This window comes from Semicossyphus pulcher, unplaced genomic scaffold (genome assembly GCF_022749685.1).
Source record: "Semicossyphus pulcher isolate SPU_LCO1_2020_fin unplaced genomic scaffold, fSemPul1.0.p SCAF_17, whole genome shotgun sequence".
NCBI lineage: Eukaryota > Metazoa > Chordata > Actinopteri > Labriformes > Labridae > Semicossyphus > Semicossyphus pulcher.
In genome coordinates, this window is record NW_027211681.1 from 1873968 (window position 1) to 1894186 (window position 20219).

The following is a 20219-nucleotide window of genomic DNA, read 5'->3' on the forward strand; positions in this document are numbered from 1 at the left end:
TTCTTGGGTACATCCTGTACACACACACACACACACACACACACACACACACACACCGTCCCTGGCCTGTTAAAAATACAGCATGTGGACCCTTCCGCTTATTCTCCCTAGAGGTGTGTCAGCAACATGCATAGGTCCAAGCAGTAGCGAGCGTGATATTAATTAAGTTAGCCAACCTGTAGGTTCCTTTGTGCCCAGCTGTACGGCATAAATCAGGCTTTTAACGAGGCTAGGGCCCTAAGATCTCAAACCGTGCTGGAATGCTACCTGCACAGCCATGCCAAAAATCTGTCTGGGTCTAGGGCTCCTATAGATCACTATGTTTATAAGGGGGGCTATAGCGACCTACCCTGGGGAGGGAAGGAGGGAGGGTGGAGCAGACGAGCAGAAAAGGAGGGTGGCAAAAGGGGGGCAAGAGCTATTTCTATTGGGTCATCAGGTTTAAGTAAACATGTGGGATGTTGGTGTGTAAGTGTGCATGTGTGCAGCAAAAAACTCTCTTGTTTTTTTACAAGGACTTTATAGGAAGCAAAGATAACGGAGGAAAAGGATAAGACCGACAGAGAGATAAAGACTTAACACAGGTACAAACTTCTCCAGTGGATTAGTAACAGTGAAGGTATCATCAGACGAGAAGGGACAACAAACAGTTAATACATGTCTTAGAGAAACGCTCAAGACAGGGGAACCACTTGATGAACAGGATATGTGAAGCCTGTGTGCTTTGGTGACAGAAGGATTTATTCTCAGACAGCTGCAGGACAGGACACATGCATGTAAAGACTGACTGACTGACTTGTTGAACGGCACACTGAGTCCTACTTCAAGCCATCGTTTCTGCACACGGGCCGTGAACTCCGACATTCCACAACAGGCAGTGGCAAGACACTCTTACACACACAAATGGAGCCAATGCACAGGCGTTATGCTCGCTAGAACATATTATAAAGCCACAAAAAGTCTGCAGAAGCAATGTGTAATCTGTATTGTAGTTTATAGTCCAATGCATGGAACAGTGCAGCATTACTTTCCGATGCAGTGTCTACCCTCCTGGAAAGCTCACCAGCTAACCAAGCGTATATAAATAAGGCACAGTGTGGAAGTGCGGAAATTTGGATTAATGACTGATCAGGGGATGGTAGAGCTGCTTTCTCGAGCAACACTCCGCAGCACCACCTGAGATTTATTGGCCAGATGTTTGTGCCATTGCTTCTCTAACAGACTATAAAACTTCATTTACAGAGGGCAACAGTGGAGTCTCAACATGCAGAAATTCTGCTGCGCTGATGCAAATGTCAAACAGAAATAATTAAAACATGTAATTAACAAATTGCTTTGGTTATTGGGAATTCTTGTGTGCCCCTGCAGTTTCTCTCTCTGGCCTTCCCTCTTTCTCTTCCGCGTCACTTATACAATGACAGGCCTGACAGGAATGTAACTCCACTCCCTGTCAACATGAAGTCAGGTTCTCAAGATCCACCCTGTCATTTTGAGCGGGGCTGACAACCTCTGACTGACGCGGGGGTCGCGGGGGCATCGACCCCAGCGGACTGCTTGTGCTGCATTCCGAGAATTGAACTTTGTAGGTTTGCACAAGGTCAACCTGTAAAGATCCTATATGCTCATTCCATACATGTCGAGCTTATACGGTTAAGGCCTGCAGACAACCCGGAGAGGAGAAAGCTTTAGAGACGACCCAGCGGCTATCTCTTGTACCTTTGACACAGCTGCATGGATATATAAAGACATAAAAAGATATGTTTGCTCTTAAAACACATTGCCTTTATTGCTCTCGTCCGGTTTCATCACCTTTGCAGTGCGGAGACGGGAAGCCGATGAAAAGAGGAATTAAGGGCAGTGAAAGAACAAGGATATTATCTGAAGAGGAAGGGGTGTAGTTGAAGGGTGTCAAGAATGGCATAAAAAGCTGTGGAGAGCAGAAGAAGGGAAAAACAAAAGAGTGGTGGACAGCTTTACACTGCAGCACCCCATTCTAGATTACATTAGTGGCAGCTGCTTCCTTTGTGTGGTTTTATGGCCTGGCCCCAAGAAAAAGCTGCTAAAATTTCATTTAATCTGCTGCAGAAACTCAAGAGTCTGTCAGCCACTCAAACAAGGGCGCCTAAAAGCACCATGCGCTCGGATAACTGAGGCAAAATAACGCTAATAATATCTCTCTATGTGGCCGTACAGGCAGACATTTTGTGTAACCAAAGAGGGCTCGCCTGTGCCGCCGGTGCATGGGAAACTGGCCCGCACTTCAAGTCCAGGGGCAGGCCCTTAATGGCGGGTGAGAGAGCCAGACAACGTCCCCCTTTTTCCCTCCTTCTCTCCCTCTTTATCTCCACCTCCTGTTCATCCTTCCAAGTCATTAGCTTATGCTAATCGCTAAAACTACCAAGAGTGACCCCCAATTTCATTTAGTATGCCACTATGCTTAACAGCAGATGACAACGCAGCTGCTGTAGCTGATTTATTAAGGTAAAGTAATTGTATGACTGAGGCTATATTTTGTGCTCATTTGCATCAGTTGCACAGACTCTCAGATGCATACAGTTTGATAGAATAAAACCAAATCTCATACAGTGTCTTTCATTTAAAATCCAAATGCATTTTGGCAAAAATTAACACTTTTATTTCACTTTTTTGCTTCTTTTCTTGTGAACAAGACAAGTCGCTTTGCATCATGTTCAAATCTGCTTATTTTTACCGTAGCTACAATGTCTGGACAAAGGCTTGCCAAGTGACTTTGACTGAAGTCTACAAATTCTACAAGGATTTAAGTTGTAATTAAACAAGCTACAACAAAATGAGCACAGAAATCGGACATGCCAGCCTTATCCTTTAAAAAACAACTGCTTTATCTCAACTGGCTTCCCAATATCCTGCCCCAAAGACCCAGACACCCAAAGGTAAACACAAAAGAAGCCCCTCAACATTTTGCTGGGCGAGTTAGCCCGACGCAGAGATGGAGCTTTGACAGCAGCACTAACTGACAGAAAGCAGCGGTTAGGGGGCAGCTTCCTTCCTTGGCTTTTAGTTCACAAAGCATCATGTCCACGTACGTCCACATACATTTTATTCTGATAAACTGAGGGGAAAAAGGGGCATGCAGGGGGGGGTTGTTGCTGTTTGATTCCTCCTCTATAGCTTAAGGCAAGAAGAAGGGGAACAGACGAGGAAGAGATGCACAGGGCCCCTTTCCTTTCGACCGCTCAGATAATAAGACGGCAGGAGTGAGGAGAAGTTGGGGGATGGGGGGAGGAAGAGGGAGCAGAGAGGAGCCAGGAAAAGGCCAAAGCTCCGAGCAGAGGTAGAGAGACAGGGAGGTTTGTGTCCGAACCAGACCTCCTCTGCTCCCTCAGACTGAAGGGGGGCAGATCACTGAAGACAAAAGTAAGAGTCTGGATCCCACAGGAGCAGGTCTCACTCACATACAGCTCATCCTCTCAGGCTTAAGAGACTGACGCCAGTGTGTGAGGATAATGACAATGAAGCATGGCCACCACTTACATACATTAGAGAAGTTGCGGTTGTTTTAGTCCTGCACGACAGGCCGGTTTCTCTCTCTCTGCCGAGTAATTAACACAAATCTTTGAATTATTGTCATGCTGAAGGCATTTTTGCAACTTGTTGAGCTTGTGTGCTAGACTTTTAGCTATACCAGAAGCACGAGTAGGCCTGAGAGTAATTGAATGATGTCAAATAGCTCATTTCGGTATATTTCCTTGCCATGGGTTAGATGAAACATTTGATACCCCTCACATGTTTTTATGGCAAACCTAGCCACTGCCAGCAGCCGGTTAGCTTAGCGTAGCATAAAGACTGAAAAGGGGGGGGGGGACAATTTGCTTTGCTCTTTCAATAACAAACAAAATCCACCTATTAGCACGTCTAAAACTCATTGTTCAGCAGGCTGACTTGTGCCCCTTTCACTTAGGTTATGTGCCTAACATACAGTAGGTCATACCTGGGTGCAGTTGTCGTGCTAAACTATTAAAATGAATGACATAAGAGTGAAATCAAACTTCTCATTTAACTCCCTGAGGGAACGTGACGTGTATTGTTGAATAAAAATGTTGAATTGTGTCTTTTATTTCTTGCTTTCTCTACTGAGACGCAGTTTGATCAGAAACTGAGCTGGTTTCAACTTGAATTGCAAAGACGAGGCTATAAAAAGAGATATTTGCAACAACTTAATACAGATACTGGCTGGGAATAAAATACGCTAATGGACATTCATTCTTACCTTTTCAATGTAAAACAGTGTTTACAAAAGGCCACGAACAGAAAAAGGAAAGAAAAAAGGCAGAACCAGAAAAATTCAAAGGAAAAGCGACACAGAAGCACAAATGAGTGCTAATGAAGACACAGCGAGCTGTAAAGGGGGGGAGGCGGAAGAGATGGGCGAGGGCAAATTAACCTTTTTAATTGGAGAGTGGTAGTCCTCTTTGGACCCTGCAGTTGGATCCAGAGTGCTGACAGATGATGAGAGGGAAATGGCAGGCCTATTACAGGCAATCTGGCCCTGCGACTTGGCAGACTACCTCAGTACCAGAGCCTGGGGAGAACAGGGCATGTCCAGCGTGGAAAGCATTCGCTGCCAGACCGCTCGCTGGCAGAAAAGGGCTTGCCTCAATAAAGGTATAAATAGAGAATGGTTATCTTGGCACTTTGAACTACAGGGTAAAGGGTTGTCATAAGGGAGTCTGGTTTCTTGTCTGATAACAAAATACTACCTGGTCAAGAAAAAGGAGAAGGGCTTTGCTTTAATGAAAGAGAGAGAGAACCAGTCTGACAGGTAGAAGAGAGGACAAGGGCCAGAGGGGAGGGAGGGAGGAGAAGAAATGCATGCTGAAAAATTCACACACCATTTAGGCTCACGTAACTTTGTACTCATACTCACACACACACACACATTTTCAAACACCATACATCTGCCCAGTGTTCACCAAGGAGCCAGATGCAAGAGAAAGACATCAGAGAGGATAACTTCCTGTCTGTCTGTGTGTCTGGATGCGAGAGCCTTGTTTATGTCTGGGGATACAAGGAAAACAAACATCAAGGTCAGAGAGGCTGGAGTCTGTCCAAGCGATAGATAGCCACTGCTTCTTAACAGGGCTGCAGGCCTGTTTTAACATACGCCTCTAGGGAGATACCGGGATTTAGACGCAGCCTTTAGGCGGGATATTGTTATTGAATATTGGAGCTGAAGAGTTTCCACCATACATCTGAAAAACGGAAATGATGTCATCTTTTTTCTTGTTTTCCAAAATCAATCTGAAATACAACTTCCTTAGAATCAGTCCGACTCGTTTAACGCTCTCTCCTAAAAACAACAAGCATCTCATTCATTGTTTCAGTGTCCAGCAGACAGCTGATGTAAACATAATCCTGACGCCTGCTCTTTAATGCTGACCCCATTAGCCAGACGTCCATGGGCATCTCTAGGTCATCGCCACTCAGACAAAGAATCACCCATCCTCACCTCTGTTCTTCCTCTACCTCCCTCCCCCCTGTCTGTCAGTCCGTCTCTACGTCCAGCACTTCTCTTTTTCTGTCTGTCGCTCTCTTCATCCGTCTGTCTTGCATTATGTATTCTAATGCGTTTTGAACAAGGCAAAGAAGACCAAAAAGTGTTGCTTTTAAACGTGTCATGCAAAGCCATCCAACAGACCCAACGTGGTGTTTACCTCCATGCAGACTCGCACTCTTCATATAAAACTCATGTGCGTGCGTACACACCCCCACACACTCTGTGTCCCACCATCAGCATCCTCTGCCTGCATCTCACACTCACTTGCAAATTCACTCTCTCCGTCTTTGTATCTCTCTCTGTCCATAAACGCACACACACACACACACACACACACACACACACACACACACACACACACACACACACCAGACACATGGCCGAAGAGAGCAGACTACCATCTGGGAGTAGTGGCCGGCTTTGTCTGGGGGGGTGAAAGCGACAACACGACCCCCCTTCAACACACACACACACACACACACACACACACATAAACCATACACACAACCCTTGCAACGGCCCCCATCGCCCTCCCCGTCCAACTGCTCAAAGTGTGAGAGCTCTTCTCATACAATCTGCACATATACATATGCAAATTTGCAGGGGGGCATTATAAAAACAGCCATCATCACACGCTCACACACACACACACATACACACACACAGAAGCGAGATATTTAGTTGGCTTGGGCTCCGAAGTAGCCACGCAAGAGTTTTGGAAAAGAAAAACGTGTTTCTGAGAAATGGAGCAAGAGCTGGAAGGCTGGAAGAAAGGAGCACATAAAAGGGGAGGATGAAAAGAAGAAGCTTCTTTATAAATAACAAATTAATGTGAGCATGTGTGAAATACATGCAAATGGGATTGCATGCATTTACATGGAGACACACATAAACACATGCACCCACAGACACGCAAACATACATTATCCATGTTTGCCCTGCAGCGTGCATGTGATGAATTTATACATAAGAACTCACTCCATCATTTGGCACAAGATGTAACACAACCGTCTTTAGGTTCGACATTACATGTGGGAGGGAGGCCTTCAGAGACAATGACCATGATGCACCAGGAACCTGCTGATTATGGAGGGTTTTAGTCATCCAGCTAATCTAGAGGTTGTGTGTGAGGCCGGGTAGAGTTTGAAAGACTGCTGATACCAAACAATATTCTTTCAGTTAGTTTAATAATTTTATATTAAACAAAAGTCTACCAAATTGTGCATTTTTTCAGCCTTAATTTTACCTACAGTTTTCTGATTTATATCAGGAACATCTCATCATGGAAAAAACTAAATAATCCTAGAAATATAACCAAGCATTTGATGCAAACTTTTGATATTTGACACCTTTTGATATCCAGCCCGAGTTGCATGAGAAGACATGTACATTCCTCACAGCACCACGTCCTTAAATGTAAACCACACTTCAAAGATTCTTAACAAAATTATTAATATGAGGATATATGATCCTGGAGGAATCAACTTCTCTGGGTAACTTTAGTTTAGTCATTTGTCAAAATCAAAAACCACCAGACCAAAGAAACAGAGACATAGATAGAGAGAGACACCTGCATGGCTAGCTAGAAAGCCGACACCTACTCTCCTCCTTTTCTTACATAAACCCGTCATAGCTTCACTCACAACCTTTCACCCAAGTTTCATACTTTCCAATATTCTCACCTGCAGCTTTATCTTTAGATCATTATCACTCTTTCCCCCTTTATATCGTCCACAGCTGCAAACATTAAAATCAATCACACAAACAGTTTATTCAAGATGACAGGAAGCGATAGCTGCAGCCTGAACAAGGCCTCAAATGAAGACTTTCTACACTCCTGCAGCGATAAACTCTCCGTTCCTTGAATTCCTCAGATGTTCATGATGTGACGCCGCTTTCTGATCTGCATCTCGAGGCAGGTTTGAGCTGAAAGCATTTGAAGTGCCACCGTGAACAGCCTGCTCTCAAAACTCGAGGGACACATCCGAGTCGTAATTAGGAGAGGAGCTGCGTCCATATTTTATGGCGAGCAGAGACACAAACACATTCACGGACACGATTTCCATTACGGGCACATGTGTACATATATGATAGATGGATTTGTGATATATTCATGCATGTAAAGCTGACACAGATAGGAGGTTTCTCGCCCACACAGCACAACAGTCTATTATGTACATCTTCCATATCAAATTCTCTCCCCCCGTTTTCAGCACTCTCATGTTTGCTGTAATGTTTCCAGTACACAATAGCAGCGCTGGTGTTAAGCTCATGTTGCCTCATCAAGAGGAGAGCACCAACAACAACCAAACACTTTTCCCTCCTCTTCCCACCCTGTTTAAGAGCGGATCCATTCGTCTCTCACTTTGTTCCCACGCTCCCTCGCTTCTTTTTTCTCTCCTCTGCATTGTCCTGTGCCCTCAGGTTAGAGGTTCTCTCTGTTTCCTCCTCTAAAGCTTGGAAAACACAGGACCAGGACAAGAGGAGAGAGAGGAGGGCCGGGGCAAAGCAGGCCTGTCCGACGCCTCCTTCAGCCTGGCTGGCTAACCGGTCTGAACTGGTTCTGACATAGGTGAACCAGAGGCGTGTCCTCTTTTGCCTCTGGACTGAAATGGACCACGGTGGCATTCCATCCGCAGGCGGCAGGTACCAGGGAAGTGTGCATCCATGTGTGCGTGTGTATGTGCATGTGTGTGTGCCTGTCTCCTAAGACCTTTGAGGCCTGGACCACTGCCAAGTTCATCTGTTAATGGACAGCTACGAGGAGAGCTGCCCCATCCCCCCGCGTTCCCTCCACTCCGTCTCTCCAGCAGCCATGCCTGCTCACGACCCCCCCTTAACCTCCCCAACCCCCAGCCAGGCCTGCCCAGATACAGGCCCTCACTCTCCCTCTCCCTCCTCCCACACTGCCTTTCTCTCCCTTCCCCTGAAAGCTATATCATTCCCTTTCTCCTCCTCCTCCTCCTCCTCCTCCTCCTCCTCCTCCTCCTCCCCCTCCTCCTCGCTGCCCCCAACACTCTGTGCTTCTCCTATTCAAGATAAACAGAGTGCTTCAAGTTCAGGGGACACCCTGGGACCCTTTAACAAAGCCATCTATCATGCTGTCTGCCCGAGACTCCTCTGGCCATAGCGGGCTCTGCTGTTGCTGCTACATCTCTCTCTCAATCTCAGTGTGCTGGTGTGAGAGTGTGAACATACACAGGCTGGACATAGACCAACCAACAAGGCTGCTATCACACAAACTAGCTACTTGCTTTAGCTGATCCAGAGCTGGACAATTCCCCCCATTGTATTTGTGGCCCCTCCAAGACCAGTGCAAAGACAGACAACCCCCTTCCTCCTCCCTCTCCTCCTCCTCCTCCTCCTCCTCCTCCTCCTCCTCCTCCTCCTCTGCCAATGCCCCCCTTCCCTCTGTCCTGTTAAAACGAGACAAACTCATGACATGAAGGCACGCCACAGAGCGAAGAACAGCGCGCACGCCTAGGCCACTTACTCTCCACACCTCGGAGACGGACTCCGCTGACCCCTCTCCGGTTCCCCTGAAGTCAAACTGCGGGACGATTAACCAAACTGTCAACAGCTTAATAGTCTGGGAATAAGAGACTGACAGTAGGCCTAGGAGCTGTGTGTAAACACTACGGAGATTATGAATGGTACACAAGAGAGAGAAAGACAGGCAGGGATCCTGCAACATTTATGGGTTCAATTATGTAGGTGTTCAAGAGCAGGTCTGCTGTATGGAAATGTTCTGTGGCAGGTGTTTTCCCGAGTGGTGTGCTATTCCATGTATTATTTTCTGCTCATTACGGGGGACAACAATGCTGGAAAAGTAGAAAAATGAGGACACCACAGAAGAAGACGTAGCGGCTTATCAAATTATGGATGGATGAATATAATTCCATGAAGGCTGTAATATTTTGAAGAAGAGTCTGTTCAACTTGGCTGTGGCCAATTAAGGATGTAGATTGTATTTGGTATGTCAAATTTGGCAATTTAGATTTATTTAAATTAACAAGAATCGAATAAAATGTTTCTGTTGTTTCCGCTCCACCTATGCTGGAAGATTTCCAGAAATCTGGCTTCGGTCCCAAGCAGCACAACTGCTTCTATATCTGTGTCTTTGTAGAAGAAATAGCTTCAGCTCCTTTTCCCATAGCGCAATGATTGTTACCAATTAATATTTACAAGCTGGGATGCATGTAGGAAAAGGCCAGAGAGTTTCCTAACTAACAAGTGTAACACCACAAGCTAACTCCAGGCATGGGAGAGGGACTAGCACTCACATCATGGTCACACAAACGCTCACATGCAACTTCTATCTCTCCTCCTCCCTCCTTCTTTCACTCCCTTTCTTCCTCTTCTTGCTGCTTGTCCTCATGTCTCTCCTGCACACAGCAGCCCCAAAAGCCCAGCAGATGCTATCCTCCCCTGCCGGCTCGACAGAGAGAGAGAGAGAGAGGGGACCAACGAGCCTGCCGGTTTTAGAGCGCTAAATTATCCATTAGATGTTATCAAGTTGTAGCAGGGTGATGCCATTCTGCAAGGAGCCATCAATCTTTCATAAGTCCCAGGCACGGCGTGCATTGGGATGCACTACAGGAACCTTCCCACCACTCCCGGCACACCACCCAGCCCCGTCCCGCTCACCCAACTGCACGCAAACTTGGACATGTACACACAGTCAGGCGGACATCCACGCACACAGTCAACAAATACACATGCTGACATAAATGCAGCCAGGTACACGCTCTTGCACTCAAGCTCTGCAGAAACAAGCTTGTTTAGGGAACATCCAGTTCTACATTTCCTCTCCCTGTGTCTTTCTTCCCTCTAGCTCACCTCCCTAAACAAAACTAACATTTTGGGCCGAGCATCAAAATTTACGCAGCCTAAACCCTTGTTTCTCTTCCCCTCGCACCACCTTCCCTCGCACGCTCTCCCTTTTCCCCTTCTCCTCCTCCTCCCTCTGCTTCTTGCCGTGGCCTGGCAGGCAGGCAGGGCAGACATGTTCAGAATGCGCTCCGGTAATGGGCTAATCAAAAATGCAAAACAATTGGCAATTACCGCGCGGGGCCCTAATGGTCATTAGAATTTACAACAAGGTAATGAACTGAGAGTCAGCTCAGTCCATGCATATTCATAAAGCAATCAGGCCTTTGAAGATTAAAGAAGCGCTTCAAATTTAAATGAGGGCGCCAGCATGTTATCAGTGAGATTCAGCCTGCAAAAGTAAAGGGTGCCTGGGACAGGAGTCTGTGTGTGTGTATGTGCGATGAGGGTTGGGGGTCAGTTTGGCATGGGGGATGGAGTGGAAGTGTCAGTATGTGTGTGTGCATGCGTCCTTGCATAAATGATGAAGGTGTGTGTTGTTGGATTGGTGTGCAAAGCCAACTCGTGCCTGCATGCTTCTGTGCAGAGAACCCCAACACAACAATATCGCCTGAAGTGATTCTAATAACCAAATTAAGACTCTCTTAAAAAATGAATGAGGCCCATATCTTGTGATCATCGTTTAAAAGATGTGGGATTTGAATATATGATCAAATGTGCAGCTAACTTCAGCTATTAGGAGGCAATGAGCTTTTGAACACAACCCCCCTGAGGAATACAGAAACCTATTAGTATACAGTTATAAAAAAGTGCAGCGGCAGACAAGTTGCATGCCCATGTGCACGCTGAAGCACTGTGAGACTTTCACACACACAACTGTAAGTTTTCACAAGTGTCGCGTCAGACGCAGGGGCCCTGTCCGTCCTGTATCTCTGCGTTTGAGATAAGGCTGGCGAGACACAGCTGTAAAGGACCACCCACCTACATACAAAAGGTACTCACACACACGCACATGCTCTGGGTGTGTGCGACAGGCCGAGCCCAGCGCTGAGACCTGCAGGGGGACAGATAGTGGAGGAAGAAACACTAAAGAGGCAGATAGTGACCAGGATCGGTGAGTTCAGACTGACATGACGTCCTCAGTATTATCACTGTGAGTGTGAGGAAGACAAAGCAACGAGTCTTCAGCACCACAGCTCGACTGAACATACAGCCACAACATGAGCAGAGGTTGACCTGACATCCTGAGTGGTGATACAGACTCTCCAAAACATGACAAATAAAGTCTTGATCTGTTTCAATCAGTGAACTAAATGAGGAACTAGAGGAAATGAAAACAAAAAAAGACTACTTTGTTGAAATCTCTGCTCCCTTTCTCAACCGAAACTAACCTGCCCACATCCTAAAATACCACTGTTCTTTTTGCTCATCAGCGGCCACTTCCTGAGCTACAGCTGTATCAAAGACACTTTTTCTTCTCTGTTTCTGTCTAAAAATAAAGTCATTAACCTGCAGGTGGTGAAGCCGGCGGCTGGTGTGACAGGCCCTGACGCTGTCAGACGACCCCTGACCCCGTGATGTGACTGCCTGCCACGCTATTGACAGGACAGCGGCGGGACACGCTTATTTCTGAGGCTACTTTTTTCCTCCTGCGTGACGCGTCTGTGGACAAACAAGGTTGTTTCTGTCGTATGGCTTCGTCTGACAGTAGATGGAGGGGATAGAAAGAGGCAGCTAATGTGTATGTGTGTGTATTTCTTCTGGCTTGCAGTGAAGCCAAATCTGTGAGAGTGAGAATGAGCTCTGGAGTGGATGTTGGAAGCCTTTAAGAGGTGCAGACACGCTAATGTAGCCAAAACTTTGAGTTTCCAGTCCCTCGAGACAAACTACTGGAGCGATGTGAGGAGAGAGTGTGAGCGAGAGAGCGAGATAGTGAGACTAAGAAAAGGAAAAGAGAGAGAGAAAACAGAAGAGGGAAAAACGGAGGGAGGGGGCTGAAATAAGTATCATATGTTTCTGACAGATCTCATCAACTCACAACACATCGCGGGGCCTCTGCCACAACACATTTATTACGGACAAAACACAGGTTCACAGGAGGGGTTCGCACTCTGCATGTGTGTGTGTGTGGGGGGGGGGGGGGGGGGGGGGCATCGTTGTGTTCATAAAACAGGTGTGTGTCTGTGTACATATGTGGGTGTGTAAGCACATTTGTGTGTGCCTCTTTTTGTGTGTATGTGTGCATGTTTGTGTGTGTGTGTGTGTGTGTGTGTGTCCGCTTGTGTGTAAGCATACTTGAACTAGCCTCCACCTGAATGGCCCGAGGCTGTGGTACCGGGGTGGTTAGAAGACAAACAGAGACACAGGAAGCCCAAGCCTGCAGCCCCGAGGACAGCACACACACAGACACACACCTACCCTTAAGTACACACACACACTCCCGCTGTCAGTCACACACATAGCAGCCACCTCACCATAAGTCCTGCTTCCTAAACCCACAAAACTGTGCTTTGGCACACATACACCTCTTCTACCTTCCTCACACACACACACACACACACACACACACACACACAAACATATTAAGGCCCAGCCCGTCCCTCAGGGCTAGCGCTGTGTGCCAAGTCTGGCCTGGCATGGTCCACAGAGGGGAGTCCTCCGGCGAGGCTTGCCAAGTCAAAGACCCTTTCATGTTCAGCCTGCACGCCCAGAGTAGTAAAGCTTTAACAAACAGCCCGACACACACATACGCACACACACAGAAAGCTATAAACAGTTTAAGTGGTCAAAACCACACTCATCCACACACACGAACACACATATGCACATACATTAGTTTAACACGGCGTCCACACAGGAGATGTAAACATCCACTAGACTTCAGCACTTGAATGCAGTCGCAGCCGCTAACACTCAATCCAACAACAAAGGCTGACGGATTTCCACTGACAACATTTGTGGGTGTTTAGAGCTCGGCTTCGGAATACAAAAATGTCCTCGATGAAAAATTCATCCAAAAAACCATTCCTGTTCACCTTCATTAAAACTTAGTGGAGCCCACTTCCAAAAATAGGAGCGCTTTTTATCAGAGCCCAGAGCAACTGTAGGATCAAATTAGAGTCACTTTTTCACAGACAATGGAGCACTTATAGTGAAATATTAGCCGGTGTATAATAATTAGAAAAGCATGCATCTGTGCCTTTTCACTATCAATTAAAGTGATCACCGAAACAAAAGCACACATCGCATGTGAACTTGCAAAGCGACCCACATGCAGGCGCACACACTGGACGCAGGAAAAAGATATCACCACCAAGAATCCTCTCGCCCCCCCACCACTCACACACACACTCTCTCCATGCACTGCCCAGCCCCCCAGTTCTGCCTGACAGACACCCAGTGTGTATACATGTGTGCTTATGAGGAGGGTGGGGGGGCTGGTGGTTGGGAGAAAGGTGGCACAGTGCCAATACGAAGCCTGCTAAATACCTTTGTCTCCACAACACACAGGGACAAACAGGACAGGCAAGCTGCTGCAGGGAAGACACGCTGCAGCCACAGAGAGGTGTTACAAGAAAAACTGCTCCGTTGTAAGAATGTTTTCCTCCTCATAGAGAAAAGGGGGAAAGGTGGCTGCCATAATTAACTCAGCATCGATTCAGAGTCCAGGTTACAATAGAGGCAGTGCGCTGGAAAGAGGCAGAAGTGTGAGATGGTGGTCGATCGGAGCGGCTACAATGGCCTCATTAACACACATGGCTACACTGGCGAGAATGCAAGAGGTGCTAATGCCGAGCTGGATAAATAAAGGCCGCAGTAATGTAGCAGTGCAAGCACAAGAATGTGGTTCCATACTCATAAAGTGTTATGAAGGGAAGCGATTTGTAAAAATACTAATTATAGAATATAGGAAGTGATGAAGCCTACGTTCAGTTAGTTCTTAATCATAACAATAAAAAGCATCTTGCTCCCATTACTCATTGTAGGACGACCAAACAATCATTTATAGCACTGATTATAGCAACATTAATTCTATGAAACAATGGACGGGAATGTGAATAAAAACCATGAATCACCAGATACAGATTCTGTCCTGTGACATAAATCCAGTTTTACACTCTACTGCAGTCACATAGTTTGTGTGAGAAACCGTCATCTGCTCTTTTTCTGGGCCATCCATAATCTGGAGACAAGCTACGGTGTCCCTATGCATATCTTAAATTGTTTATCATGCAAATGATGGCACGCAGGCTGCTCTGCCCTCCTCTAACGGCCTACAGCTCCAGACTGCAGACCCCGGCCCCAGCTGCAGCCATGAGACTCCCAGACGGCCTCAGCTGTCCCAAAGACGGAGGCCGAGAGGCACAGCTTCATCTCCGGCTCCGGGTGCGTTACAGACAAACTGCCCCCACTGCCCCCCCCCCGGCTGTAAATTCAACCATGCTGGGTGTCAGCTCCTTAAGGCCTGCAGCTTTTCTAAACCCAGTTTAAGCTGAAGTCCATACAGACATCCAACAGCGTCAGATGACATGTCAGCAGGAGGGTGGGGAGCGAAGGGGTCGCATTCATCAGAGTGTATGCTGAATCTTTAAGGGTGTAACATATATGACTGTGCCCTGGACTGAACTGGACATGAACCAGTGTGGCAGAGAGACAGTGTGCGGGGACAGTATGTATCGAGATGCCTCATCTGAGTGTCAGCTTCTAACTGAGCGGGGTGAGGGAACATGGCAGCTAGCATATGGGCTATGGGGTGGCGCGCTGGCACTGCCAGCCTGAATCCATCAATCTTGCACCCAGAAAACAGAGGCGGGGGGAGGCGGGCTTTAATGCACATGTGACTGATGTTTAAGCTACTCTGCACTGTGGCTGCATTGAATGTTTAACCACAAATTGGTTGCAGGTTTATTCTTTTATTGGACATGCCCCAACTCCACATACACCCAGATCTATCTAGTTATCACGATGTACAGCAAAATCCTACTGTTACACAATGCCAAGAGACATCAGCCCTCTAAATAAAGCTGTGCTCACAATGCTAGTGACCTTATGTTGTCATGTGGACTCCACTGCATGACGATCTAAATGAGCAAAGAAAAGCATGTTCGAACAGCTGACAGGGCCAAGAGGCATGCCGGACTGAATGTGTGTGAGGATGAATATGTCCATCTCTGTGTGTGTGAGCGCTCATACAGAGGGCAGATGTTTAACAAACTGCACACTAATGAACAGTGGTCATCCTGTGTGATAGAGGGGCTGACGAGCTAACAACAGATTACAGTAGTCCCTTTACAGCGCCATCTGCAAAGCTGCAGCGCTGACTAATCCAGTACATTAGTGCACATTATTCACTACTTTCTCCCTGCATTTATCCTCAATTGGCTTCAAATTAAATCAAAACTGCTCAGACAATCAGTCCAATCTGGCTGAGGATATCAGATCTGCTAAAGGAAATGAATAAACATAGAAATAGGCCGGTCAAAATCAAACCCCGCTCTGTAAAAGCAGTCATAAGGGATGCATGCTTGCTTGCACAGCGACTCATGTTTTTAGTACATCCTCATTTAGCCCCGATGGACAAACAACAAACCAGCCGCCTTAAGAAGTCCTTAATTACTCAAATCAAGAAAAGCACTGACAATTAGTGGCTGTAGGCTTCCTCAAATAAACGCTTCTTCTTTGACAGTTCGGCATAATTACATTCTTTTCTATCTCCTTAATTTTAGCATCAGAGTGATGCATCGCAGGCGCATATTTGAGGGAAGGATAGATATGGCAGCGTAATAAGCCAGGCAGGGATGGAGATACATCTCTCACCACCACATGAGAGAGAATGTGGAGGCCACACCATCCGAGCACATCTGTGATGCAGCAGCTAACCAAAAGAAGACCATCTTTTTTTTCTCTCTCTCTGTCTCTTTCTCTCTCGTTTATAATCTGTTTCTTTGTCTGACTCCGTGTGTGTCTCTTTTACTCTCTGAGAATGTTTCCGTTTCTCAGAATCGCTTTCAGGGCGGCTGGTCGTCATGTGGCTGAGGGGAGATTCACAGCTCCTAAATGCAGCTGCAGATATTTCACACTCTGGTTATGAGGACAGGAAACGTCCTTACAACTGGAAGCAAAACAAAGGAAAACTGAGAAAGTGATTGCTAGTGAACTAAACTCTCTATGAACCTTGAAAGCTGTGTTCCAGAACACACCTTTACACCTTGAAGAGACACTTCCTACATTTTTTCCTTGCTCATTTGTTTACTCTTGTGTGGCAGCCATTTTAAGCTCCCTCTGTGTTTACCTGTGATATTCTCCTGCTTAGGGATTATTCCTTGCAAGGGTGCAGATAAACAATCCTCATCCTGCGGCGACACCTGAACTGCAACCTCCACAGGGTGATACGCCCTCCGTGGGTGCTGATGGTGGGTCCGCGAGTGCGAGGAGGACGTAGAGAGGGGTGAGGCGAGCGGGGAGGAGGGCGGCCTGTCCAGGGGTTTGTCCGTGCAGAGGCTCCCGTGGCACTGCCTCCGTTTGTGTTCGATGAACAGCAGGATGTCGGCCAGGGGGAAGCGGGAGTGGCACTGGCCGCAGGTCAGCAGGTCCTGGTCCCCTTTGAGGGGCTCGCCCTGAGCCAGTCCCAGCCTGGGGGAGTCCTGAGAGTCTTCTTCTGGTAAAACACCTGACAGCGGCTCAGCTGGACGGGCAGACAAGAAAGAGGATTGTAAGACGTGGTTCAGAGAGAGGTAGTGATTCTGTAGAGCTGGTAAACAGAAGTGTCAGGGGAGGCAAGAGAGAAGCGTCTCACACTTGTACATTTCATACATCTACAGGAATAAGGTCAGGTTGTAAAATGTGTGTGAAAATAAACTTAGACAAGACAAAAGAAAGAAACAGAGAGATAAAGAAAAAAAAGAAGGACAGAGAGAAGGAAAGAAAGAGCACACAGACTTCGATAAGGACTGACATGTTCAGCTTGCAGGCAGCAGCCAAACGATTAAGTTGCTTGACCCTCTTTATTGTGCTGCCAATCTCGCTGTTTTAATGAACCTAACACCTCTGAGAATCAAAAAATAGATTCTAATTTGAGTTCAAGATGATTGGACCCCATTTCGTTAAAAGTGCTGGGATCTCGTGAACCAAGGTTAGACATTGAGGGGTTGGATGTGGAGTAGGTCCCTGAAGTACCGACAGAGACGGAGGGAGAGAACAGAGAGAGAGAGAGAGAGAGAGAACGAGAGGGAGCATCTTTAAAGAAGTAATCTAGCCACACGGTAAACGACATTTGGTGCCTCGACTGGGATGTTGAGATAAGATGTGATGAATTCTTGCCGCCGGTTCAACCTTTAATTCCATGTCGGGTCGGTTGAGAAGGTGGTGAGGGACTATGCAAGATAGGCCCTGTTACCTGGATGTTCAACTGCATTAAAGATGAGGGAATCTTCCCCTATTTTACCAGAGCTTATCTTAACCAGCTTATGCACCGGACACAGGCGAGGTGTGTGAGCTGGGTTAGGTGGAAAGATTTTCTTCATACCAAATAATCTCATTCTGATGCCAAGCAAGAGTGATGTGAATAACTTTGAAAACTCAAATATAATCCGTTTTTCAGACATCTGACTGCGCCAGAATGTAAAGTAGTTTAGGTCAGTGTTTCCCTCTGGGCGACAGGAGCAGGTCTGATTCACTATCAGGAAAATCACTGGGCCTCTTGCTTTGCTGTGTTAAATCATGATAACTCCCTGTTATAGTGGAGGATAAATATGTGTATTTCAGCTCACTCACTGACAAATAACAAAGTGGACAATATAATTTTTTTTATTTTAGAGAGGAGTGATTTAAATATAAAAGCTGCCTGTATGAATATGTAATGAACAGTCCTTTTGCCACAGGACTGCTCACCTTTGGGCATAAACTTCATCATGTAAAGCGTGTAGTTACTGCTGTCCAAAATAATAATTTGAATATATAAAAACATAATCATAATGACAAAGTGAAAGGAGCTTGAAAGATCTGGGTCAGAGCCATAAATAGAAACTAGGCTAAACAAAACCTCTGCTAAATAAAGTTTCCTTTAAATGTAACATCTTTGTAAATTGTTCCATGCCAACATGTAGCTGTATTTTTAAAACACTTTTTTTTTTCACCCTTTAAACAATACACATGAGAAATTCTAGGAACATAAATATTCAGTCACTTATTTCTGCTAAAACGCTCCCATGCACGCGCTTGGTCAAGACGCACAGAGAGAAAGTGGATCAAGTTCAAGTTCATAAGTGGCCCACAGGACTACAATCATATTGCGCCCCCCACTGACAAACCTTTTGACAATTATCCGACAAATTAAGGCATACATGTTGCGAGGGCATAATTGGTTTCAACCGGAATGGGAAGAGCACGCAGAGAGGCGTTTGTGACTAAAATAATTAAGGAGAAAAGAAACTCACAGCTCCTAAGTCCCCACTTAAAACTTAAATTATAACAATGTGTGCATTCTGAGACGCCTCCACATTCACTTAGGAGTGTTATCATAAAGCATTTCCTGCTATTATCTGACGGATTACGATGAATAATTCTCCTGTAAACATAAATGACAGCGCGAAATCCCTATCATGCAATCTCTATCAATGCCAGGCAATTTGATGACACGCGCGTAAAAGCACTTCCCTGCTTTCCTCTCCTTTGGTTGTAAAACAGTGTTGCGCACGAAATTCCTCCGGATTCATACAATACATAAGATCTAATAGCACTACATGACCTACTGCGGGTTGAAAACACGGTGTTTAATCAGCAGCTGAGAGGAATAAACTAAACTGGATTCCTCCTTCTAGATAACGCGCACGAGGTCTCTGCGCTGTGGACAAGTGGGTATGTAAACACCACTTCCCGGTGTCCAAACCAGCTCAAAGCTCTTGTAAACACATTCTAACGACAACAAGAGAAATGTAGGTTGTTGTAGTTTAGCAGCTTTTCATGCTGCACCTGAGAACTACACAGCGAGTGAGAGCAGCAGTGTGCCTGGGCTGCCTTCATATAGCCAAAGGTCTCTGGCCATAAAGCCCATGCATGCCCTTTAATGGCGAAAGAAACCTTGAAGGCTGCGTTATACAACACGTAAACCACCACAAGTTAAAGCTCTCTGGCACGTTGTTTTAAAAGTTCCAGCAGAGGATCCCTGTGTCAGTTTAACGAACCTGTAGTCTTGGATATGTTTGCGTTCTGTAATTTCACTCAGGACAGCGGAGGGTCCGTACGTGGCCGAACCCTACCTATTCAAATCCCCCAAGGAAGTTGCCCTACACGAAACAAAACACGCGAGGCGGCTCACTGAGAGAAACATGCAGCTGAATTCAGCATAAATATGATTATCTCCACTTACGCGAAAACTCCCGTTTGCTCAAGTGCTGGGGTTTGCCTTGCTTGCGGCGAGACATGTTGGTTTAGTGTCGGCTCTTCAGCTGAGTTCACATTGGGAAATCCGTTCCTACAAGGTAGACTCCAAATGAAATATCTTCATTGATGCGTCTGACATCCAAATAGGAAAAAAAGCAAAGAAGAAATGAAGTGCAGATCATACAGAGGCTGAGGCGGAGCGCGCTGCGGGCTGTGCGGACCTCTTCATGACTTTTTCGCAAAGAGAGAGTGATGGGGGTACGGAGAAGCCCCCCTGAGCTGCAAGTTCAAGTGCGGACGTGACGTTCCTGCGAACTTGAACGTCAGGAGATGGACAGACTGAGACATAGAAAACATGGGCAGGGCGAAGCCGGCCAGTGGGAGGGGGACAAGCCGTAATAAAAACCAATGGACACTCATTATGGACTACCTATGGAAGGGTGGGGGGAGACAGAGAGAGGAGAGACCCCGA

At 46.4% G+C, this 20219-nt stretch overlaps 1 protein-coding gene across 1 annotated transcript in view; it reads right to left on the reverse strand.

Annotated features, from left to right (window-relative positions):
• Window positions 1-19815, reverse strand: part of LOC138594535 (B-cell lymphoma/leukemia 11A-like) — a 32103-nt gene extending 12288 nt beyond the window's left edge. The window contains exons 1-2 of the mRNA XM_069665662.1: window positions 19734-19815; window positions 16659-17051 (exon numbers count right to left, since the gene is read on the reverse strand). Of these exons, the coding sequence (XP_069521763.1) occupies window positions 16659-17051; window positions 19734-19788 (448 nt within the window). The 5' untranslated portion in view covers window positions 19789-19815. The remainder of the gene's footprint in view (window positions 1-16658; window positions 17052-19733) is intronic.
• Between the last annotated feature and the right edge of the window lie 404 nt (window positions 19816-20219).